Genomic DNA, 27015 nt, shown 5'->3' with positions numbered 1-27015 from the left:
CTGAGTTCCAGAGTGAAACAACTGCCACTTCCACACTGCTGCATGCTTCACAAACTGCGGTCTAGGAAGCAGGCGATGATAGCTCCTGCTCCCAACCTGCTTTTGGACAGATGAAATCATCATCAACGACATCAGCTTCGATGTGTCAGCGTGGCATTCATTTGTCCATAAAACATACATTACTGAATCATTTGAATAGAATTTGAATAGAGGGCCACTTTAGCCGGTGGTGATGGTGGAGGAGTAGAGCAAGGCCAACACCCAAATGGCCACTTTGGCAATAGCACTGTAAAGCGTTATGGAGTACGTATTCCAACTTTCACACTAATGATATAGGGGACACAGAAAACTACAAATGACTGCCATCCCTCCCCAATGTATGCTACAGGGCCCACCTGAGAGCCCTAAGAAGTCTGAGATTTGAGGACAGTCAGTGGTCCTTCCTACATTTGAATAGAGGGCCACTGGAGTCGGTAGAGCTGGTGGAGGAGTAGGAGGAGGGCAAGGTCAACATCCCAACGGGCACTTTGTAGCTGACCTTTTAAAGTGCTGTTAAATATGTCACAAAAAAGGAGGTGCGAGACAGACATCAATATAATGTATAAGTTACAGCCCTTTCTACTCGAAAAAGAAGGAAAATGTAAAAAAAGAAACGTGTGAACATACGCTAAAGTGTTTTTTATGAGGGAGGTCGGGGCTTGATTTGATGTTTTATTACAGTGATTAGGCACTAGAAACAGTTTTTTAGCAATTTCCCCTCTTTTACTTTGGTTTGAGAGCTGTTCTGGAGACTACGTAAATGCCGCGTGCTGCTCTGAGCACGTTATTCAAAGACAACAGAAATGCAGTCAGGCACCTTCTACAGGCTGTGCCCATACTGTTTCAGCCTTTTCCCATCCATTTCAGCCTTTTCCTCAATCACCACAGGTCACCGACAGGTCCGACGTAAAATTATTCTGGTTTCCCATAGACTTACATTGGGGGTCGAATATTCGCGAATACTCGAATAGCGGTGAGGTATTCATCGGATATTCATCGAATAATAGGGTATTCGATCATCCCTAGTAACTACCTACAGAGAATTATGTAGCGCAATAGTAAAGAACAAAATGCCGGATAAACCCTTTAAAAGACTGCATAAAAGACACTTATGTTCTAGGAAAGGCCTTTCACGAGATGACCTACCTCATGGTCTCTGCTCTGAAGGGTATCTCTTAAGTTTTGCAATAGGCATTCTTGATTGTGTGTTAATTCATGACCACTGTTCAACCTATTTGTCATCTGTTGCTGAGATTCCTGTAGAGTCTGAATTACAGAAACAAAACACAGTCAGCATTACCATGATGAAGTGCTTGCAATAACAATCCTTGAACAAACGATGAATTCCAACCATAATTGACAAATGATCCGTAATAAATCAAAAGAATTTTTCTTTTCAAATTTCAATTGTCTGCTCATTCTACATCTTTTCAGCACAACTTTTTCTACCTCTGGAGTGCTGCTTTAAATCTAAGTTCCATGTCCCCATACTGATGTGGTGAATTATATTGCCAGGCTTTACAGTATAATGAACATGGTTAAGTAAAAAATAAAAAAATAAAAAATTGTGGAATTGCACTTTTGTTTTCAATATCAATGCACTTGTAATTTTTTTCTGTCTTCCCAGTGCATAAAGTTAATGGTGTCATTCAAAGGTTCAACTCATCATATAAAAAACAAGCCCTCGTACCGTTAAGTTAGGACTCTTAAAATAAGGGGAGGAAAAAACTAACACAAAAAAAAAATATCGCCCGGGGGTGAACGGGTTAAAGAGAACCACCTAGGCTCAATCTAAATCAGTGGTTCCCAAACTCCAGTCCTCACGACCCCCAACAGGTCATGTTTTCAGGATTTCCTTAATATAGCACAGGTGATACCCTGATAATGATTCCATCACCTGTTCAATAGTAAGGAAATCCTGAAAAAAGGACTTGTTGGGGACCATGAGAACTGGAGTTTGGGAAACACTCATCTAAATGGTTTCTTTGGCCGCAACAAAGTTCACTAGATGTTGCTGTTACACTGCAGTGCAATACAATACAACTGAATTGGTCTGCAGTGTGACCCCAAGGTTACTGCAATTGTGACAAGCAATTTGCCAGGAGTCCAGCTACAAATAATTTTTTCGACTTGCTTGGCTCAGTATCACAGCGTCCCAATGTGTACTAATTCAGTTGTATTGGGCTGTGATATAGCAACCACACCCAATGAACCTGTGACAGCTGTCGTGGACAAGATTGCTCTGTAAGCTCTGCATGAAAGATATTGACAGTAACATATAAGTTGTCTGATCGCTCCTGTTAGAAGTAGGTGCGAATTGTATAACACAGCCAGCACCTAATGTGTATGGAGTGAGCCCAGCTGAGCCCGCTCCTTGCAGCCTTAGGCTATGTGCGCACGTTGCGTACAAGCCCTGCAGAAATTTCTGCAGCGATCTGAAGAGCACATGTGCGCTTTAGATCGCTGCAGAAATGTCCGTAGTGAGCGCCGATTCCATGCGCTCTGCCTGCAGCTCCTGCCATAGACAGAGCAGGAGCTGCCGGCAAAGCGCAGGAAAGAAGTGACATGTCACTTCTTTTTGCGCAGCGCTTTGGCAGTAGCCGAAGCGCTGCGCTCTTAGACGCCACGTGCGCACGGCCCCTGCACAATCTCCATAGACTGTGCAGGGGCCGCAGGACGCATGCAGTTACGCTGCGCTACAAAGCGCAGCGTAACTGCATGTTTTTACGCAACGTGCGCACATAGCCTTACCAAACATGACATACTTGTTGGGAAGGGCTAATCAGTGTGAAACACCTATGGTAATAATCCTAAAGACTATGTGTCACAACTACAAGTTGGCCTTACCATAAGATGGCAATAATTAATGATGTTGTTTAGACATAGGGGAACCCGCAGATGTTCGAGTTTAGCGGGACTGCTAAAATAAGTCTAGTTTGGGACCGGACTTGGACCAAACTTGACCCTGGATGCTGAACTCATATATGTTTAAGGGACCCGCACTTGAGTGTTTAAAATGGTGGTAGTAAGGGCTAGGGGGCAGCAAAACAAAGCAAAACGGAGATTAAAGCAGGACAATTATACTTACTGAGTTTCACACTGCTTCTGGGTCCACTCATGAAATCTCATGAATGTTCACTGCTTCCCCCACCCACCCTCTGTGACAGCATCCATGATCGGTTGCTGTTAGACACGAGTGCACGATTAGTTGCCCTCACACTAGCTGTCTGGATCCTGAAGTGGAGTGTAAACATAAGTGAAATAATTGGAAAACATGGCTTAGGGTCCTTCGTATTTTGATACCCAACACAGATAAAGCAGACAGCTGGACCTAAAAATTAGTTACCCTGTTCGGTAAATACTGTAATAAAAGCGCAAACCACAGATTTGCAGGGTTGTGGTCACTGCTCCTCTCAAAAACAATTAGGTAAAAACAAAAAGATTTAAACGTCATATATACCTAAAATTGGTATCAATTAAACGGTCACCTTAAATTAAGCCTAGCTCAATCGACAAAAACATAAGTGTTACAGGCCAGAGTGGAGACAAACCATTTTTTTTGTATTGCTGTAATCACATTGACTTGGAGAATCAGGATTCTGAGTAGTTTTTACTACAGAATGTATGCCATCCAAAAATCACAGCACAACTGCATTTTTTTTCACCATTTCACAGCACTTGCACATTTTTCCATTTTCCATTACATTGAATGGTATTATTCAAAAATACATATTATATAGCAAAGTACAAGTCACCATATGGATATACTGGTGGAAAATGGAAAGTTAACGTCTCTTGGAAAAAGGGAGTAGAGAAAATCAAAAAGTAAAAAACTAAAATTTGATGGAGAAAGAAAGGGTTAATGGTGGACACAATAGGTAGCACTAGATAGGCACCATTCTAAGGCCCCTTTCACACGTCAGTGATTCTGGTACGTTTGTGCTTTTTTTAAAACGTGCTAAAACGTACCAGAATCACTGACATACGCAGACCCATTATAATGAATGGGTCTGCTCACACGTCAGTGATTTTTCACTGCACGTGTCTCCGTGCGGCGTACCCGCGTGTGCGTGATTGCCGCACGGAGACATGTCCATTTTTTTCTGGCATCACTGATGTTCCACGGACCACGCAGTGGTGTGGTCCGTGAAACACGTGCCAGAAAAAAACGTGCTTTTAAAAAAAAATCATTTTTACTCACCCGGCGTCCAGCGATGTCCTCTGCAGCCTGTTCTCCCTGCTGCTTCTGAGCCGGCTCATTATTGTCGCGCATATTCATTATGCGCGACACAGCCGACCCGGAAGCAGCTGCTGCGGGGGTCACCGCCGGCCGGATGCTGCACCGCGGGAGCGATCAGCACCATGGACAGCGGGAGCGCGCACAGGTGAGTTGTTTTCTAAGTGCAATCACGGGCCACGGAGAACGGAGCCCGGATTGCACTTAGACAACCCACGTGTGCCGTGAATCACGGCACACGCAGGGACATGTGCGTGTTTTACACGCCAGTGAAAAATGTCAGTTTTTCACTGACGTGTGAAACGGGCCTTAGGGGTACTTTCCACACTACGACATCGCAGCTGCGATTTCGGTGGGGTCAAATCGAAAGTGACGCACATCCGGCGTCGCTGTCGATATCGTAGTGTGTAAAGCGTTTATGATACGATTAACGAGCGCAAAAGCGTCGTAATCGTATCATCGGTGTAGTGTCCGACATTTCTATAATGTAGCTGCAGCGACGGTACGAAGTTGTTCCTCGTTCCCCTGCGGCAGCACACACCACTGTGTGAGAAGCCGCAGGAGCGAGGAAGATCTCCTACCGGCGTCACCGCGGCTCACGCCGGCTATGCGGAAGGACGGAGGTGGGCGGGATGTATACGTCCCGCTCATCTCCGCCCCTCCGCTTCTATTGGTCGCCTGCCGTGTAACGTCGCTGTGACGCCGCACGACCCGCCCCCTTGGTAAGGAGGCGGTTCGCTGGCCAGAGCGACGTCGCAGGGCAGGTGAGTGCGTGTGACGCTGCCGTAGCGATAATGTTCGCTACGGCAGCAATCACAAGATATCGCTGCTGCGACGGGGTTGGGGACTATCGCGCTCGGCATCGCAAGCATCGGCTTGCAATGTCTTAGTGTGCAAAGTACCCCTAATCCTATAGTGGAGAGCTAATTACTCTAAATGCTACTAAGGCTGCTTTCACACTACGTCTTTTTAACATGCGTCCTGAACGTTTTTTTAACGCAGAAACGGATCCAGTGCAAATGCGTTTTCATTTCAATGCATTTGCAATGGACTCGCGTTAACATGCGTTCACCTGCGTTTGCGTGCGTTATAGTGAGGATCCAGCGACTTGCAGTTTTATAACATCTTTCAAAAACGCTACTTGGAGCGTTTTTGAGCTGCGTACAACTTCTGCAAATTGCTGGATCCTGACTAAACAGCATGCAAACGCATGTGAACGCTGGCATGCTGATAGGCAGGATCCTGCTTGCTCTACTGAGCATGCACAGACGCCAGCCCCGTGATCAGTCTATCTCTCTCCTACCTCTCTGTCTCTCTCCTCCCTCTCTCTCTGTCTCTCCCCCTCCCCCACCTGAGAGCTGCGGACACTCGTAACCAAGGTAAACATCGGGTAACCACTTATCTTAATTACCCGATGTTTCCGTTGGTAACGTGTGCAGGGAGCCCGGCTCCTAGCAGCTGCTTGTAATCAAAGTAAATATCGGGTATCCAAGCAAGTATACCCGATGTTTACCTTGGTTACGAGCCTCGCAGCTGTCAGATGCCGGCTCCCAGTCTGGCACGTTTAGTTCCCCTCACTCCCGATCACATGACTCCAATGCCCGCCCCTAAACATCCAGTGACAGGATCCTGCAAAGTAACACATGCGTTTGCATGCGTTTTTTGCTGTAAAAGCAGGATCCGCTTTTGCAGCAAAAAAACGTTGAGGACGCATGTTAAAAAGACGTAGTGTGAAAGCAGCCTTATTTGTTAGGAAATTTGAAAAAAATGTAGGACCTTGATAAGATCCTTGGACTCCTGCAGTTTTTCTTGAAGTGCTTGAACCTCCATTCCTGTTTTCTGTAGATCCGAGGTCTGCTGCTCCAGCAAAGTCTCATAATGCACTGCATCCTCGCTCTTTTTTTGAACCAGATTCTGTAGAGAAAGAAGAACATAAAATGTTTAGAATCGGTTTTATTTTGGGAAAGTTCTAACAGAAAATAAAATGAAACATTGTCCTGCCTTGTGGCATCATGACATCACTACAAGGCAAGGTGGAGCCATCATACATTAAAGTTTGTCACAATGAAAAATGATAATGTATTCCATCTCTCCCAATAATTGCAGCATGTAAAATGTTTAGAAATGAGATGATTGCCTGGCTATACCATTCACTGCACCGATGGGTAGTTTACCAGAAAACTTCGCTAAGAATGTGTCTGTCAGTGTAGAAACGGTTCAGGCAATGGCTTTTCTCCCATAAAGACAATGGAGCAGGCATATTGAAATCCAAGATAACAGGTTCGTTCTTTTCTCCAGATCTGTGAACAGGGTAGAGTTGGTGATCCCCATTCACTTTTGAGTTTTGTCTGTTTGTTGGCACCATTACATTCTAACATCACTAATTCACTAATTCATCAAAGCAATTTTGTCAGAATTCTGGAGTATAAAAGTTGCAAATATTTGTCACAACTCAGAGTTTTGCAAGCATTTTGAGACTTTGCCATTTTCTTGCTAATGGCAAACTGATGTTCTCTACTCCAGAAATCTCACTCCAGTTAGTGACGGGAGTAAAATGTCTGATTTGGCGCACAGAGGCACCCATCACTTATCAGATGCTGGCGATTCATTAAGTGGCATGCACCTTTTAATTAATCAGCAGCGTGTGACTCCCACGCATCCCCTCATCAAGACCGGTGAGAAACTTGCCAGTCTTGATGAATCGGGGCCAAATTCATAAGAATAATTACCAAAATCAAAATTTACTGTTTATCTATTTAAAAGGAAGCTGTCGTGCCCAAAAAAAAAGTCAATAACTGAAAAAATGTAAAGTATTAATGTTTTAATGTTTTGTTTAAATATTATTATTTGTTTTTAATTGAGCAAAATATCTAAAAAAAAAATTAAGTTTGGTATTTTCCACTCTTAAACACTAGGGGGAGCAGCTGCTGAAATCCTACAGAAATCCCACAGTAGAAAAAGCCTGGATTACAGCTGCAGTAAACGTGGGCAGAATCTGCTCTCCTGTGTGTGATGTCACAGCTCCCCCTCCCAATCTGGGTGTTTCCAACAGATAAGAGAGAATGTAGGGACACAGTGCAGAGCCATTTTGTTGGTGACCACAAATGTCTAAAGTATCAACAAGGACAGCTGCATAGTGCTCCCCACATAACGCTCTGCACGCCCCGGTCCAGCAATGCTCTGCCGCATGCACGCACACCTGCAATGTTCTGCCACATGCACGCCCGCAATGCTCTGCCACACAGACGCACGCAGTGTGTGTGTGTACACTGTGTATATACTGTGTGTGTGACCGAGCACCCAGCATGAGGGCAGCGGAGCCAGCATGTGTATATACTATATACCATGTACTGTGTGTATATACTATATACCGTATGAACACTGTGTATATTCTGTGTGTGTGACCGAGCAGCATGAGGGGAGGTGGAGCCAGCGTGTGTATATACTATATACCATGTACTGTGTGTATATACTATATACCGTGTGTACAGTGTGTATATACTGTGTGACCGAGCAGCATGAGGGAGGCGGAGCCAACGTGTGTATATACTATATACCGTGTATTGTGTGTATATACTATATACCGTGTATTGTGTGTATATACTATATACTGTGTGTATATACTATATACCGTGTGTACACTGTATATATTGTGTGTGACCAAGCAGCATGAAGGAGGCGGAGCCAGCGTGTGTATATACTATATACCATGTACTGTGTGTATATACCGTGTCTACAGTGTGTATATATTGTGTGACCCTTGCAGCATGAGGCAGGCGGAGCCAGCATGTGTATATAATATATACCGTGTATTGAGTGTATATACTATATACTGTGTGTACACTGTGTATATATTGTGTGTGACCAAGCAGCATGAAGGAGGCGGAGCCAGCGTGTGTATATACTATATACCATATACTGTGTGTATATACTATATACCGTGTATACAGTGTGTATATACAGTGTGTGTGACCGAGCAGCATGAGGGAGGCGGAGCCAGCTTGTGTATATACTATATACCGAGTATTGTGTGTATATACTATATACTGTGTGTATATATATGTGTGTGACCAAGCAGCATGAAGGAGGCAGAGCCAGCGTGTGTATATACTATATACCATGTCTACAGTGTGTATATATTGTGTGACCCTTGCAGCATGAGGCAGGCGGAGCCAGTATGTGTATATAATATATACCGTGTATTGAGTGTATATACTATATACTGTGTGTACACTGTGTATATATTGTGTGTGACCAAGCAGCATGAAGGAGGCGGAGCCAGCGTGTGTATATACTATATACCATATACTGTGTGTATATACTATATACCGTGTATACAGTGTGTATATACAGTGTGTGTGACCGAGCAGCATGAGGGAGGCGGAGCCAGCTTGTGTATATACTATATACCGTGTATTGTGTGTATATACTATATACTGTGTGTGTATATATGTGTGTGACCAAGCAGCATGAAGGAGGCAGAGCCAGCGTGTGTATATACTATATACCATGTACTGTGTGTATATACCGTGTGTACAGTGTGTATATACACACACACTGGCACCTGGGCTGCCTTTATTCGCAGTTGTCAGTCCTTGCAGCATGGGAGCGGTTCTGACATTCCCCGGGTAAGTGGTGTTCTTATATGGTCCTGTTCAAGTCATTATGAGACCTTATGTACGATATTAATTTATAACATAGTGTAGGGACCCCCCTATAGAGATTTGCCGTAACGGGGCAGGGGGGCTCAAATCATTGATCAATAATTTGCAAAAAATCTCATTGAATTGTTACAGTAGGAATGAATTTGTGAATTTTACACTTTTTATTTTTTCATTGTTGCATGCCATTCATGAGCAGTGCTGGCTCCCCTCTTCTTTGCGTGTGAACACTGTGTATATACTGTGTTTGCGACCGAGCATACACAATGCTCTGCCATGCACGCTGACACAATGCTCTGCCACGCACGCACACACAAAATGCTCTGCCACATACACGCACAAAATGCTCTGACCCATGCACGCACGCACAAAATGCTCTGACCCATGCACATACGCACAAAATGCTCTGCCACGCACGCACAAAATGCTCTGCCAGGCACGCACACACAATGCTCTGCCAGGCACGCACACACAATGCTCTACCACGCACGTGTCGTGGGCGGGGAGGGGGATGCTGCGCTCACCACGCTCGGGTCCGGCGCTGCTGCTTCGCTTGCTGCTCGGTGGCTCGAGCGGTGGGCCGGATCCGGGGACTCGAGCGGCGCTCCTCGCCCGTGGGTGAAAAGGGGAATGGTTTTGGGGATTTATTGTCCGTGACGCCACCCACGGTTGTGGTGAGGTTGTGACACCACCGCTGCTCTGGACGGGGATCCCGGGAGCGATGACAGGGAGCAGATTAGATGTTGTTCTTCCCCTCCGTGGGTAGGGGGGTTGGTTGTCCCGGGGCCCGGTGAGGGAGGAATGGCAGGTGGGTTACGGGGCCTGGTGAGGTGCAGGGTCGCGGGGGCAGCGCAGTGCCTCACGGCACAGTGGTACTCACTCAGCCAATGATGAATGCAAAGTCTCCGGTAAAACAAACGGCTGGATGGACGGGTCCCACAGACGGCTGCGGTAGTTCTTCTCCCGATAGGTTGGCGGTGACTGCCTTTCCCTGCACCTGTGTTATGTTCTCGGTTCTGATGGCTTCCCACCGGTAACCCGCTCCCCAGCTTGGATGGATGCTGAGGGAGCCCCTTTTGCCCGCAGGCTCTGGCCCTGGGAACTGTAGCCTTGGCAGTGACTGTATTTCCCTTCACGGTTTGAGCGGTTGCCCTCAATCGGGTCTTGACTGCTCGGAAACCCCGGAGGTTCCCTTCGCTAACGGATTTGACCGGTTTTACGGCGACTCCAAGCCTGGTCGGGGTCCGTAGGCCCTGCCAAATGGTGCTGGCTTCTCTTCGCTCCCCGATCCGCTACCGGCGGGCCACCGCCCGTCCCCGGTCCTTACGGTTCACGTCAATCAGCCCCTCCTGCAGACGGTCACCACCGTCTGCCAACCTTGCTGTATGTGCCCGGGCCACGCACCCGGACACGGTCAGTCTGCTCCACTACCACTCCACTCTTCAACTCTCCAAACTCAACTACACTACACTCCACTTCTCTCCACTTCTCTGACTTCCTTTTCCCACCTCCAAGACTGTGAACTCCTTGGTGGGTGGGGTCAACCGCCTGGCTCCACCCCCTGGTGTGGGCATCAGCCCCTGGAGGGAGGCAACAAGGATTTTTGTCTGACCTTGATGTGCCTAGCCGGGGTATGGGGTGTGTTGTTGCAGTACCTGTGACGTCCTGGCTTGTCCAGGGCGCCACACACGCACACAATGCTCTGCCATGCACGCACACACAATGCTCTGCCACGCACGCACACACAATTCTCTGCCACATGCACGCACAAAATGCTCTGCCACATGCACGCACAAAATGCTCTGCCACATGCACGCACAAAATGCTCTGCCACATGCACGCACAAAATGCTCTGCCACATGCACGCACAAAATGCTCTGCCAAATGCACGCACAAAATGATCTGCCACACCCATACACAAAATACTCTGCCACATGCACGCACACATAATGCTCTGCCATGCATGCACAGTGCTCTGCCACAAACGTACACACAAAATCCTCTGCCACACGCATGCACAAAATGCTCTACCACATGCACGCAAAAAATGCTCTGCCACACGCACACACACAAGCACGCACGCCGCCCGCTGCGGACGGGTAGGGAGGGGGGGCCATACACTACTCACACAGGCCGACAGGTGACAGGCCATGGGTGGAGAGTGTAGGGGTGTCATTGGAGACGGTAGCATCAGCGGCGGGGAGGGGTGGAGTGGCGCCAGTACTCTACTCCCATGGGCCGAACGGGTGACAGGGGGAAAAGTTCAGCACACAGCATGACTGCTGTGAGCTGCAGAAAGATGGCTCTGATCTCCTCCCTCTGCTGTGATCTGGACAGCCCAGGTGGCGTGTCCATTTCACAGCAGGGAGCTCTCTCGTCCTGTCCATTTCACAGCAGGGAGCTCTCTCTTACTAAGCCTAGGGATTCCGACTATCAGAGTCTATGCACAGGCGCTGCCATAAAGGAGTAACTGTCGTTACACACACAGCAAATCCAGCATGGCAGCCCCCAGTGCCTCCAGTAAAATTAGAATGAAATAAAAACTAAATAAGCAGTGATTTTAATTTTGTATTAAAAATACTTGATATCATAATCACTATTTTTAATACAAAAATAAAAAATGCGGGGGGCGCATGTGCGGCGCTTGATAAGGACGATGCCGTCCCCATGAGCTCTGCTCCACAGACACTGCAGCGGCCACTCTCAGCACTGCACCGGAGTTCAGCTTCGGTGCGCTAGGAAGCAGGACCTCCAGAGATGCCCAGGGGAAAGAAAGGGGCCTGGCAGACGCCGCAATCCAGGACACTACCTGATCTCCTGGTAGCGCAGCAAGGTACTGGGTCCTCCAAAATGGCGCCAGTCACCTCCTCTCCTTCCAGCGCGGCTGCAGGAGCGAGTGATGAGGAGGAGAACAGCACCCCTGCAGCGCCAGCAGCACGGATCCTAGCATCAGAGGAGCTGAAACACGCTATCAAAGACACGTTCAAAGCAGAGCTGGCTGCAGTACCAGCTCCATTCACTGCTCAGCTCCAGGAGATTGTGCACAGGGCTGTAGCCCTGGAGCAAAGAGTGGATGATGTGTCTGAAGCCATGGAGGAAGACAGGGGCTGCATACAGGAGCATGACAACAGGCTGGAGTTTCTGGAACTAAAATGTGAAGATCTTGAAAACCGATTGAGAAGAGGCAACATTAGAATAAGAGGTATGCCAGAGTCTTGTACCAATCTTAAAGCAATGGCCATTAACCTCTTCAGTGCCCTCCTGCCCCAAGCAGACCCCATGCAGCTGGACAGACATTGTGAGAATCCACAGGTCCTTAAATCGCCCATCACTGGAAGGCAACCCCATAGAAATTATACTTAAATTGAGGCAGGAAGACGCTAGGGACCTCATTCTGAATGCTGCTAGAAATACCCCTTCTCTGCCAGGAGTCCCAGAGACGGTGTCCCTATTCGCCGATATCAGCCCAGCCACCCTGATGAGACGTCACAAGCTCAGGGGAGTAACCATGGCACTCTCTAGGGCTAACGTGAGGTACAAATGGGGGTTCCCGTTTGCCCTGCTGTTTAACCGCAACGGCTCTAACTTTGTGGTACGATCCCTGTAAGAAGGCCTGGAGGCGCTAAAAAGGGCAGAAATAGCTGAAGTTCCGGACGCACCATTACCATAAAGAGGAAGACCAATCCGGGAGTGGCAACAAGTCAGAAGAAACCGCAATCGGCAAGATGTTAGACGGGGCCACACCCTTAGAGACTTTGAGCCAGCAAATGTTCATGTTTGGTTAACTTAATTTTGCATCTAGCTTCCTTTTAGATCTAATAGATGGTCCGCCTGTCTGGGGCCACCGTGTGTTGTCCTGCCCTTGGTAAATTACAAGTTTGACCACAATGGTAACAATCTACAATAATTGTGTGTATTATGTTATGTTCTTGACTATGCGCGCCATAAATTATTATATTACTTCTACCAAAGACGCATTTTTCAAACTCTTCACACCCTAAATTTTTCCACCCTCACTATATAACAGATTTTTCATTTAAGCTAATAACAAGAAAAATAGAGGGGCCATGACTGCATCCGCAATTCGCTTCCGTTCCAGACTTCGGGCTCATACGCTGATGGGGAGGGGCGGTTTGTGATACTTTGGGGAACGATGCACACCAAAACAGTATGTCTGATCAGCAGTTATGCACCTCCCACATTACAGATCACTGCTCTGAGGGACATCTCCAGGTTCCTTCTCAGCCTCAACTATGATACGCTAATTTGGGGAGGAGATATGAACCTGGTACTGAACCTATCACTGGACAGCACATCTTTGAGGAGAGCTGACATTTCAAAAGCTGATAGGAGAACGCTTAATGCCATTTTGAGAAAACACACCCTAGCAGACACATGGAGGGAATCAAATGGTACCACACGGGGATATACTTTTTTCTCGAGGGTACACCATGCATATTCTAGAATTGATTACCTATTAACCAACTCTGAGAACCTGCCATCAATGTTATATTCTAGACACATACCGTCAGCCTGGTCAGATCATGACTGCGTTTTAACAGTATTTAAACTTGACTTATAAACATCCAGGGTATATAGATGGAGAATGAATGAATCTCTGCTTACAAACCAGGAAGTGAGGACCCAGGTAGAGAGGGATCTGGAGTCATATTTTGCTACTAATCAAACACCAGAGGTCTCTAATGGCAACCTCTGGCTAGCACATAAAAAATACATCACTGGCACCCTGATCAGAATAGCGTTCAGAAAAAAGAGAGACAAGTCGGCAGCACAGAGAAACCTGGAGGAGAGCCTCTTAAAATTAGAAATAGTGAGCCAGTCCCACTCAACCCTCCATGTCACCAAAAGAATAGCAGAGGTCAAATTCCAGCTACAGGCCCTCCTAACCAATACCACTGAACGGGCGTTGAAATGGACCCAGGCCACTTATTACAAACTAGCCAACAAAATGGACAAACTCCTAGCAAAAAAACTTCGAACCCAGGAAAAAATTAACTCGGTCTTTACCATCAATGATGCGCAGGGAGGCCAAACTTTCCATCCTGATAAAGTTTACCAATCATTCCACAAATTTTATCAAACATTTTATACCCAGCCGAAACTAGCGCCAACAAATATGGTGGACAACTTCTTAGACGCAGAGACCATCCCGACCCTTACCACGACCTTCTCGGCAAACCTTCAGGCCCACATCACTACAGAAGAGGTCAAGGAGGCGATCAATAAATTAAAATCCCACAAAGCACCCGGTCCCGATGGACTAACAGCAGCCTATTATAAAAAATGTATTCATGTACTAACTCCACATATAACAAATCTCTGCAATGATATCATTGATGGTCAGAGAATTCCCCTAGAATTTTTCATTAGCTACATAATGGTCATACCGAAACCGAAAAAAGATTTCCTACAGATTAAAAACTACAGACCTATATCCCTATTAAACATAGACCTAAAGATCTTCACATCCATCCTGGCTAGCAAGGTCAATCGCTGCCTACCAGCTCTCATACACCCAGATCAGGTAGGCTTTATCTCCACGCGACAGGCCCCGGATAATATCCGAAAAAATGTAAACATTATACACCAGGCAAATAAGTCTAAATCACCTTTACTCCTGCTAGCGCTCGATATAGAGAAGGCTTTTGATTCCCTGATATGGCCCTATTTATATAAGGTGATGACAAAAATGGGGTTTACTGATACTTTTATTCGAACCATCCAAATATTATATGATAAGCCAATGGCATATCTTAAACTCCCCACAACAAGTCCACAGCCAATCCAAATTAAAAGAGGCACCAGGCAGGGATGCCCACTTTCACCCGCCCTATTTGCGTTGGCAATGGAACCACTGGCCCAGGCGATCAGAGAACGTGCAGACATACAAGGTTATAAAATTGGGGCCAAAAAATATAAGTTAAAGGGGTTATCCGGCTTCTTTGACTTTTTTTTTTTATTTCCCTATTGGGCTACATTGGGGCAGGTAAGTAGATAGAGACCACTTACCTGCCCTGCTGTCAGCCCTCTCCCCCGGCTCAGAGCGGTCATGTGACCGCTCCTGCCGCGATTTTGCTGCTTCCGGTCATTTCATGTCAACATGGGCAGGACCATGTTGACATGCAAATGTGGAACAGCATGTCGCCTCCCTGCTGGGCTGTACAGTAAGAGGAGTCTCCGCCCCCTTCCCTGCACCCTCCCACACATTCCCCCGCACCTCTGTTACTCTCCAGTAACCTCCCCCTGCACTGCTGTGGGGTCCGTGACCTGGGGGCGGGGCCTGGCGGCAGCTGCCGTGGTGTCAGCTCCAGCACCGGGCCCCCTGCTCAGGATCACTCATTCAAATGTACCGGCATCGCAGATCACAGATGCCGGTACATTTGAAAGTGCTGATGAGAAGCAGCGCAGCGCTGCTTCTCATCACTGTCCCTCCGGCTGTCTGAGCTCTCTTCAGCACAGTGGTGACGTCAGAGCACAGACAGCGCACAAACGTGCAGGAGCGGCGGGGACCGAGGACGGGTGAGTATGTATTCCTTACATGTGTTCCCGATGGGGATGGGGATGGGGGGCGGGCGGTGCAGAGCCATATGTGTGCGTGTGCAGAGCCATATGTGTGCGTGTGCAGAGCCATATGTGTGCGTGTGCAGAGCCATATGTGTGCAGAGCCATATGTGTGCGTGTGCAGAGCCATATGTGTGCAGAGCCATATGTGTGCGTGTGCAGAGCCATATGTGTGCGGTACAGAGCCATATGTGTGCGGTGCAGAGCCATATGTGTGCGTGTGCGGTACAGAGCCATATGTGTGCGTGTGCGGTACATAGCCATATGTGTGCGTGTGCGGTACAGAGCCATATGTGTGCGGTGCAGAGCATACGTGTGCGGTGCAGAGCCATATGTGTGCGTGTGCGGTGCACAGCCCGATGTGCACTGTTATTTGCAATGCTGTAGTGATAATAGGTCAGGTGCTGGGGCAGAATATACTGACAGGGAATGTGTGTGCAGGGGGCGGGCAGAGGGTGGGGCTGGACACTGGGGTGGGTGGTGACAGCTCTGACTGAGGTTCAGCACAGGAAGTGGTCAGTTTGCTGGATCTGAATGTAAACAAGAAGCTGCAGAGAATAAAGGGTGAATTCAAGAGGAACAAAAGTTAGAAAACAAAAAATAACAATATAGGTGTGATTTATATGACAATACAGCACAGATTTGCTTAACAAAAATTTTTGAGTTTATGTCGGACAACTCCTTTAAGCCTTTTCGCAGATGACCTGCTGCTATCAATCACAAATCCCCATGTCTCTTTACCTAACCCATTCTCACTACTACGCCAATTTGAAACAATCTCAGGCCTAAAGGTAAATGTAGAGAAGACGGAGGCACTCTTCATCAACACACCAAAACTGACACAAACTAATACACTCTCTAATTTTAAATTTCAAAAACAAGACCACTTCATCTTCTACCTGGGAGTGAAACTCACTGACCATAGATCCTCTCTATTTAAATGGAACTTCTCTCCCCTCATACAGCAAATGCAACAAGACTTCAGCAAATGGTCCCAAACGACTATCTCTTTCCTGGGAAGAACACACCCTGTAAAGATGAACACCCTCTTCCGCTTTCTGTACTTATTCAGAGCCCTCCCCATATTGCTGCCACAAAGCGTATTTAAAAAAATCCATAGAGAAGTCTCTAAGTTTATATGGAATAACAAAAGAGCCAGAATAGCCCAGCATACCTTATTTCGCCATAGAACATAGTGTGGTATCTACCTACCCAATTTCGCCGTGTATTATAAAGCTGCAATGTTGGCACAGATCTCCACTACTGAGATGGGTGATGGAAGACCCATATGGACTAGACTTGAGCACTCCTTGTTAGCGCCATATACTCTGAGCAGTCTGATGTGGATGCCCGGTCCTCTACTCCTTAAAATGTTGGAGTTGGCATCCTTTTCATATGCCACGGTGCTGGTATGGAGAGCTGCCAGATTTCAATATAAATTGCAGTCAAATCCCTCCCCTCTATTAAACCTGTTCAATAATGCAATGTTTATACTGGGGGTGGACTCAAGAGACTTTTATTGGTGGAAACAACGGTACATAATTAGATTACACCAGTTAGCTCCCTTGTACATCCTACTTTCCCAATCCGAATTCATAGAGAAATATGGACCGCCAAGGGGGGAACACTTTAGAATCCAGCAAATATATCATTTTGTAACCTCCATTATGGGAGAACGAAGAACTCTGCACCCAACCACATTTGAAAGAGGATGTATTTTTGACCTGGGGAAGAAGGGCTCGATATCTCTCCGATATAACGCAATGAATAGACCCCCCTTGGACCTCAAACTTAAGGTGATGGGCCAATGGGAGGAGGACCTGGGTTTCTCAATGACCGTGGAACAATGGAACCAGCGCTACACGAACCTCACAAGAGGTAGCCATCAAATCTCCCTGTCGGAAACTTCTATTAGGCTCTTCCACATGGCCTATTATGTCCCAACTTTCCTGAGGGCGGTCTATCCTGGAACCTCGGACAGTTGCTTTAAAGGGTGTGGACAAATAGGTGACATGGCTCATATCTGGTGGAACTGCCGGATAGTAGCGGATCTATGGAGGTCCGTGGGAGATGTTATTAAATCCTTTAGCACTGGACGCAACATCACCTCACTGGAGGTGTTGCTTTTCAATGCTAAACCCGCCGGAACCTCTAATAGTTGTCATAGGTTGATTACTTTTATTACCCTTGCTACCAAAATACATATAGCCAGTCAATGGAAGTCGCCCACCCTCTCGAGTAATATGGTCCTGCAAAAGGTTCATAATATCATGCTTTATGAAAAAATAGAGGCCATCAGGAATGACACAGTCGCAGCGCTTCACAAGATCTGGGACCCCTAGTTACACTCACAGCTAACGAGTGACACGATAAATGCTCTCTCTATGTCAATGTAGTACTTGGGGCACCTTGACGTCCGTGTAAGCTTTACCTAGGCCAATCTAATCACTGCTGCTATGCAGCATCTGGTTCAGATAGGGGTGATATCATAGTATCTCTTTTTTTTTTTTTCTTTCCCTTTTTTATCTGCTACCCTTGTTCAAGTTCCATAAATTTCTTAAATAGGTCGGGGTTCTCCGACAGTTATAATGTATCATGAAACAGGAATCTTCGAGACTAAAACGCATTATGGCACCTACTCATCTGATATATTTCTATATGCCTTTCAAACCTTTAGCTCATAACTCTTTTCATTCACAAAACAGTCTGCAAGTTACTTATTTTCTGTCGTTATTAGGAGAGAATATTACACTGTTGATTGACTCATGCCGTGACACTATAAATTATACATATGACATTGTAATGTCATGTTTCAAATGTTATTGCCTTGAACTTTTCAATAAAAGATGGTTGAAACTAAAAATAAAAAACCGCGACACCTTCCCTTTAAGACACTCAGTCAAGTAAAGCGCTCTACTTTTTTTTCCACAGACAAGAATACAGAGGAAGTCAAGCATACACACCTCTGTGCCATTCAAGACTGGGATCTTCAGAGCCAGGTCACCAGAGCCCTTTTCTGCGCATCCCTAAAAATACTTAAAGAGGTTGTTCATTACTTTAATATTAATGGTCTTTCTTTAGGATAGGTCACCAATTTCTGATCGACCAAGACGCAGCACTCCCACTGATAAGCTGTTCTAGGTGCCAGTGGCGAAAGCAGCAGGTGGCTAAAAATGCTCAGTTCCAGAGCAGTCTTCTGATAGTGGCCACAGCCGGGCACTGCCCATCCGTCTCCTATTGATTTGAATAGGAGGAGAATGTTCAGTACCTAGCCATGGCCACTATCAGAGCATGGAGCAGCTCCAGAGCTGAGCATTTCTGGCCACAGCTGATCGGCGGGGGTTCCGGGTTTTGGACCCAATTAGACATTGATGACTTATCCCTAAAGATAGGCCATCAATGTTATAGTGGACAACCCTTTACATTTTCCTCTATTTTACAAACTTCTAATTCTGGATATGTCTTAAATCTAAAGACTAATCTATATAATCATCCCTTTTCTCCAGCTGTTTTTCCAGGAAAATCTATTAGCAGTGCTTTAAAAGCAATTCAGGGCAATAATGTAATTTAATTACATTGATCTCGTTAGGCTAAGAGAAAATCCAGATGACACAAAGAGACCTCATTAACCATTTCATGGTCAGATTGCTTTAAACCAATTTTTGCATTCTGGATTATATTTTTCACAACTTTGGACCTATTTCATGAAGGTTTCTTCACCAGTTTTCAAATGTTGTAACATTTTTGCACAACATGAAATTGCACAAAAATATCCATATGTTTCATCCAGCTCTGCCACAATGGGCACAGTTGGGGCAGGATGGGGTGTAGCAAAGCCTACTTGACAAATTCATGAAAAGTTGTGGGATACCAGGTAATGATTAGAGTAACATTCCTTGCGAAGGCGAACGGAGATACACAACAGTTACCGTATAAGATGCATTTAATTCATTAAGTTGCCCCTTAATAACTAAGGTGCTTCTTAGGGGTACTTTGCACACTACTACATCGCAGGTGCAATGTCGGTGGGGTCATGTCGAAAGTGACGCACTTCCTGCGTCGCTCTCGACATCGTAGTGTGTAAATCCTAGATGATACGATTAACGAGCTCAAAATCGTCATAATCGTATCATCGGTGTAGCGTCGGCGAATTCCATAATTACGCTGCTGCGACGGTCCGATGTTGCTCCTCGCTCCTGCGGCAGTACACATCGCTGTGTGTCAAGTCGCAGGAGCGAGGAACATCTCCTACCGGCGTCACCGCGGCTCCCGTCGGCTATGCGGAAGGAAGGAAGTGGGCGGGATATTTACATCCCGCTCATCTCTGCCCCTCCACTCCTATTGGCCGCCTGCCGTGTGATGACGCAGTGACGCCGCACGACCCGCCCCCTTAGTAAGGAGGCGGTTCGCCGGCCAGAGCGACGTCGCAGGGCAGGTAAGTGCATGTGAAGCTGCCTAGCAATAATATTCGCTACAGCAGCTATCACAATGATATCGCAGCTGCGACGGGGGCGGGGACTATCGCGCTCAGCATCGCAGCATCGGCTTGCGATGTTGTAGTTTGCAAAGTACCCCTTACTTCAGATAACCCATCATTAAAGAGCAGCCGTCATTTTAATTTTTATTTCAGAATTTTATAGTACACATGAAAATAAACTTTGTAATATATCATATTGAAGAAACCCGTTTTTTACTCTGCCAGGATTAATGTTTCATTTTCAAAATTCTCAATTTAGGTAAAATCTATATTCAGTGAAGACGGATTGTTACAGTACTGATAAGAGTCTATATGGAGGGAAAGAAGAATGGGGGCTCTGTCTCCTCTCTGCTACCCTCTTCCATCTACAAATAATCCTATCAGCAGCAGCTAACATCTACCTCAGTGATGTAGCAATCTGTCTTCACTGAATACAGATTGTACTCAAACTGAAAAAGAAGCAGATTTCTCCAATAAGAGCTATTACAAAATCTCATATTTTTATGTGTACTATTAACTTCTGAAATAAAAATTAAAACATGGTTAACCCTTGAGTAAAGAGTAAAGGCTGCTTTACACGCTGCAACATCGCTAGCGATCGCACCCTGCCCCCGTCGTTTGTGTGTCACGGGCAAATCGCTGCCCGTGGCGCACAATATCGCTAGGACCGGTCAAACGTACTTACCTTCCTAGAGACGTCGCAGTGGACGGTGAACAACCTTTTTTTTAAAGGGGCGGTTCATGTGCTGTCACAGCGATGTCACACAGCTGGCCACCAATAGAAGCGGAGGGGTGGAGACCAGTCGCATGAACAACACGCCCACCTCGTTGCCGGAGGACGCAGGAACGCTGTTGTTCGTCATTCCCGGGGTGTCACACGTAGCAATGTGTGCTGCCTCAGGAACGACCAACAACCTGCGTCCAGCACGAGCAACGACATTTTGAAAATGAACGACGTGTTAACGATCAACGATTAGGTGAGTATTTGTGATCGTTAGCGGTCGCTCGTAGGTGTCACACGCAAAAATGACACTAACGAGGCCGGATGTGCGTCACGAATTCCGTGACCCCGACGACTTATCGTTAATACGTCGTTGCGTGTAACGGGGTCTTTACTTTTTAAGACTCGCGTGTACAATGTCAGTCTTAATAAATTTGGCAGTTTATCTCTTATTCATCTTAGAACATGTGAACAGAAGTTACTTTAAATAAATATCAAAATATCAAAATAATGAGCTATTTACATTACTTTTATTTTTTTTTTTTGCTCGTCAGGTCAGTGGCATTTTTAAGGAAAACACAGAATGGTGACGGTAATGACATCTAAAAGAACATATGTACCGTGCTTCCCATAGTACCTCAAATGTGCCAGAAAAAAAAGAAACAACCACCCATGGCTGCTGCTAAATAAAGAAGGGTGTTCATCCCTGCATGTTTGTCATGTACGGATGAACTAGGGGTGTCATACACTGGGAGTACAGGCAGAACTGGGGAAATTGGAAAATAACAAAGAGGTTAAAGGGAATCCGTCAGACGGATCAGCACTCCTAAGATGTGTATATGGCTACACAGGTCATAGGAAGCTACCACATTTTTCGGACCATAAGACGCACCGGACCATAAGACGCACCCTGGTTTTAGAGGTGGAAAGTAAGAAAATAAAATTTTAAGCAAAAAAATGTAGTGACGAGCCACTGTCATGGGGCGAGGATCTGCTGCAGACACTGTTATGGGGGTAATGTCCCCAAATTCTCTACTAAGGTACCTCATCCTGGTAATGATCCTCCTGCCTTGTATAATATCCCAATCCTTTTATATATGTCTTCCATCACATAAAACCATAAACGTTTATGTGCGCTATGTGCGCACGCTGCGTTTTTTGCCGCGTTTTTGCACGTTTTTTTGGGTGCAGTTTTGGTCTCAAAACTGCATGAATTTCCTTCCTCAGCAAAGTCTATGAGATTTCATTTTTGCTGTCTGCACCTTGCAGTTATTTTTGGCTGCGTCTTTGTGGTGACCACAAAGATGCAGCATATCAATTCTTTTTGCGTTTTGTCCCTGAGTTTCGGAGGGCTGGTATTTGGCCAGAAATTGCTCCCTATATAAAGTCAATGGGGACCAGAATCGGGCGCAAAGGGGTAGGAGCAAGCGCTACATATTCACCAATCACCGGGCGGCTGTCACACTGCTGCCGCGGCAGCTCTTTCATCTTCTGGAGCCGGACACTCATTAGGCTCATAACATATTTACTCCTTCCCTGCTCACCGGTGGCTGTGATTGATTGCAGGCAGACCCGCCCCCATGCTGAGTGACAGCTGTCTGACTACAGCCAATCACAGATGCCGGTGGCCAGGTCTATATCATATAGTAAATTAAATAAATAAATAATTGAAAAAAAAAAACAAAAAACCCAACGAGGTGCGGTCCGCCCCAATTTTGATAACCAGCCAAGATAAAGTCTCAGAGCTGAAGGCTGGTATATTCAGGCTGGGGAGATCCACGTTATTGGGAGCCCCTCAAGCCTAAAAATATCAGCCAGCAGCCGGCCAGAATTGCAGTATCCATTAGATGTGACAGTCCCTGGACTCTACCCGGCTCATTCCAATTGCTCTGATGCGGTGGCAATCGGGGTAATAAGGAGTTAATGGCAGCAGCCCATAGCTGCCACAAAGTCCAAGCTTAGTTATGGCAGGCATCTATGAGACACTCCCCCATCACTAAGCTGTAAGTGAAAGTAAATAAAAACAATTGTAGCGCCCCTGAACCCATCAGGAGCTACAAGGTACTGCATCCTGTCAAAGATCCAGCGGCTACAACCAGGAACCCAGAAGACCACTGCCGGTAACAGCAAAACACATATATAATCGCAGTATTTTCCCCATTCCCAAGGACTAGTGACAGACTAGAGTTGGACCCAATGGATGGCCACCTAGGGGTGAAGCCGATCCAGGCCACTAGACGACAACCAGGCAGGAGGGGTCAGACAGTCAGTAGAGTCAGTAAGTGGAAATGAGATGAGACGGAACTAACCGTACTGATGGGAGTGTATGACGGTGACCGGAAGGCCCAGGCATGTGGTTGCCGGTGGAGTACGATGGAGTACACCCGGAAACATAGCACCGACGGGGTACAGAGCCCTAGGTCAGGCAAACACTCCAGGCAGACCTGATAAAATCTGCACAGGGAAGGGACCATCCAGGATCTCACCGACCGTAAAGTCCGGGGCACCAGCAGTGATGGGAGAACCAGGGACCGGAACGGAACACCGACCCAACAGGGTTCAAACTGCCACCGTACGGACTAAAGACTGAGAGACTGCCAGGAGGGGACCCCCCAGACGCTCCAAGCCACGGGGACCCACCATCTAGAGAAGGGTGCAAAGAAGCCACCAGGTCACCAAACCGGCACTGGGACTAAGAGGACCAGTGGTGAGGACCAGCCTTCCTGCGAGTACCAGCTATCAACCTGCTGTGAGTAAAGAACCCAGTTACACTGTAACCCCTTGTGTGGCCTACATTCTTTCCGCGCCTAACTCCCTCACCTACCCCCGAGGCCCCGGCCCTACTTGCGGAGGGCCCAACATCCAGGCTGCCACTAACACCAGCCCCAGCAGTGAGAAACTGTGCAGCAGAGGTTCCATCCCCATAACCGCAACCTGCAAGTGGCGTCATGATTCAAACTCTATAAATATTCCCCTGTACATAACCCCCTTCAAGCGACCCCCAGGGTCACGGAACCGGGCAACGGACACTCAGTGAACTGTCCCCGTAAATATACGGCCCGGGACCGAGTACCCCATTGCCCTGGGGCAGTACACAATCACCCAAAAAATTCTTTATTTGAAATAAAACACAAATAAAGCCCCCTCTTTCACTACTTTATTAACCCCTAAAACACCCCTCCAGGTCCGAGTAATCCACACGAGGTCCCACGACGCATCCAGCTCTGCTACAACTGAAAATCACAGAGAGCGGCTATAGAGCACGACCGCTCTCTGCGAGGGTCAGGCTGCAAGTGAAGTGAGCAGCGCGGGATCAGCAGGGACTTCAGCTGTCACCGCACATCACTTGACTGACGTCACCACTGATCTCGCGCTCACTTCAGCTACGGCCGGATATGTAGTCACAAGTGGAGGACTCCCGCTGTATACTCCCCTTTCCTCGCTCCACGCAGCATCGCTCGTCTTCCTGTCTGTGCCAGCAGCAGCGCCGTTGACCTGTGTGGAGCCACACACATCAGCAGGCCGGCAGACAGGAGGACATTGCGATGCTGCAGGGAATGGTGACCGGTGAGGATACTTATTCACTGCCACCCGCGCTGATGATGATACACGGGGGGCAGTGAATATAGCCACACATGATCATTCCAGGCTGTAGGAGACAGGGATGATCACGCGGGCCGGCTGTTTAGTATGCGTGCACCCCCACCCATCAACCCGCCCTCCTCTCAGCGCCAGCTTCAGGGTTGTGAGATGATGGCCGTCGGGATGCAGTGCATATGAAATGATGCTAATGAGCGGGCCCACGTGGTCACGGTAGGTGCTGCAACAGCCTGTTCCTGCCGCTGATGACCCGTTCCACCACCACCCCCCTTCCCTGCAGCCATCGGACTATAAGTTGCACCCTCACTTTCCCTCAAAATTTTTGGGAAAAAAAGTTCATCTTATAGTCTGAAAAATAATGGTAAATAAAACGATACCCTGATATCTGTGATCTGATGTCTTATTCTAGAGAAAGCCATGTTTTTCTTATATGTAAATGAGCGGCTGCAGGCTGATCTCCCTGAGAATCTGCCTCCAGAGATTATTGTATATAGTATAGGGAGTTACCAGTCTACTGTGACCTCACTGCAGAGATGTGTGTGCTTATAACTGACACCTGCAGGTTCCTGTCAGCTATAATCTCACAGACAGACAGTGTTACAATACAGCACAGCTGTGTGTAGTTATAAGGCCGGAGCCACATGGGTGACTTCTGCTATCCTCGCATGACACTCGGCTCACGCTGGCAGCACAGTGGGAGCTGAGTGTCATGCGAGTGTCACTGCGACTGAGGTCCGATCGGACCACAACTGAGGAGGGCGGCCTGGCTCTGAGGAGGGACGGGAGGGATTTCTCTCCCTCTCTCCTTCATTGCTGGCTACTGCCATTCTCGTCCTGCACTCGCAGTACACCGGTGTACTGTGAGTGCAGTGCGATTTTTCTCTTGCCCCATAGACTTGAATAGGTGCGAGAGAAAAAAGGATCGCATTGCACCTGCAGCAATCTGTGACTATTTTCTCAGTCCGATTAGGATCACTCATGGGTGCTGGCACATAGGCTAATATTGGTCCGAGTGGAATGCAATGTTTTATCGCATTCCACTCTCTCCGATTTTCATGCCGTGTGTCTTAGGCCTAACTGACACATCTGCAGGTTCCTCTCAGCTTCCATGTCACAGGCAGACACTGTTACAATACAGCAGAGCTGTGAAAACTGCAGCAAATGTTTGTAGATAAAAAAAAAAAGTTAAATTCTCCTCTTCTGTGTTAGTTACATGTCTCACACTGGTAACAAATATTACAGTTTATTAAAAATAATCTTTTTAGGCAGATGCTCAGGGAGATCAGCCTGGAACAGTTCATTTCCATATAAGAAAAACATGGATTTCTCTAGAATAAGACATCAGATCACAGATATCAGGTTATCTTTATATTCAGCTTCCTATGAACTTTGTGGCCATATACACGTCTAAAGGGTGCTTTACACGCTGTGACATCGCTAGCGATGTCATGCGCGATAGCACCCGCCCGTCGTTTGTGCGACATTTGGTGATTGCTGCCGTAGCGAACATTATCGCTACGGCAGCGTCACATGCACATACCTTTTTAGCGACGTTGCTGTGACCGCCGAACAATCCCTCCTTCAAGGGGAAGGTGCGTTCGGCGTCATAGCGACATCACTGCGGCGTCACTAAGCATCCGCCTAATAGCAGAGGAGGGGAAGAGATGAGCGGCTGGAACATGCCGCCCACCTCCTTCCTTCCGCATTGCCGGTGGAGGCAGGTAAGGAGATGATCGTCGTTCCTGCGGTGTCACATATAGCGATGAGTGGTGCCGCAGGAATGACGAACAACCTCGCTACTGACCAGACTACGATTTTTGGTAAATGAACGATGTGTTACAGACCAAAGATTTTTAACTCTTTTGCAATCGTTTAAGGTCGCTGCTTGGTGTCACACGCTGCGATGTCGCTAACGACACCGGATGTGCGTCACAAACACCGTGACCCTGACAATAGATTGTTAGCGATGTCGCAGCGTGTAAAATGACCCTTTAGGCTGGAGTCGTACTTGTGAGTGACTCGCATTGCATCACATAGCATTACCCGGCAGGACCCGCCGTTCTTCAGAGAGGAGGGTCTCAGTCCAGTTGCATAGAAATACATGCAGCTGACTCGCTGCTGTCAGGGGAGTGCGTGGCTGTGCCTTGTGATGCGAGTTACTCTCAGGTGTGGCTTTAGTACGGTTGATCCTTCTACAGATTCCGTTTAAAACAATTTCACATGTAAGTTGACATTTTTACAGTTTGCAGCTGTGTCTCTAAAGAATTTCTTTTAGGCATGACAGTGTGAAGGCCACATTTTGACTAGTTAGTTGTGTTTTGTCTTAGCTACATGGAAATTTCCAAAACTTTAAAGATGGACAAGTATATGCAAAGTAGTGGCAATTTTAAAGGGAATCTGTCAGCTGCAGGTTTTTGCCACCTAATCTGAGAGCAGCAAATGTAGAGTCAGAGACCCTGATTCCAGGGACGTGTTACTTGTTTGGCTGCTTAGGGGTGCTTCACACATAGCGAGATCGCTACCGAAATCGCTGCTACGGCACAGTTTTGGTGACGCAACAGTGACCTCATTAGCGATCTCGCTGTGTGTGACACTGAGCAGCGATCTGGCCCCTGCTGCGAGATCGCTGCTCGTTACACACAGCCCTGGTTCGTTTTTTTCAAAGGCGCTCTCCGGCTGTGACACACAGATCGCTGTG

The 27015-nt window shown here is 47.0% G+C and overlaps 1 protein-coding gene across 7 annotated transcripts in view; it reads right to left on the bottom strand.

The window, feature by feature from the left end:
• Nucleotides 1–27015, bottom strand: part of PDE4DIP (phosphodiesterase 4D interacting protein) — a 1984767-nt gene that overhangs the window by 1292941 nt on the left and 664811 nt on the right. For all 7 annotated transcript variants that reach the window (XM_075321961.1, XM_075321954.1, XM_075321957.1 and 4 more), the window contains 2 exons: nucleotides 6053–6190; nucleotides 1186–1305 (listed from right to left, as the gene is read on the bottom strand). In XM_075321961.1, coding sequence (XP_075178076.1) covers nucleotides 1186–1305; nucleotides 6053–6190 — 258 coding nt within the window. The remainder of the gene's footprint in view (nucleotides 1–1185; nucleotides 1306–6052; nucleotides 6191–27015) is intronic.

The sequence above is a fragment of the Anomaloglossus baeobatrachus genome, chromosome 8 (genome assembly GCF_048569485.1).
Source record: "Anomaloglossus baeobatrachus isolate aAnoBae1 chromosome 8, aAnoBae1.hap1, whole genome shotgun sequence".
Classification (NCBI taxonomy): domain Eukaryota; kingdom Metazoa; phylum Chordata; class Amphibia; order Anura; family Aromobatidae; genus Anomaloglossus; species Anomaloglossus baeobatrachus.
The sequence above is the reverse complement of the archived record's forward strand: the minus strand, read 5'-3'. Positions and strand labels throughout refer to the sequence as shown.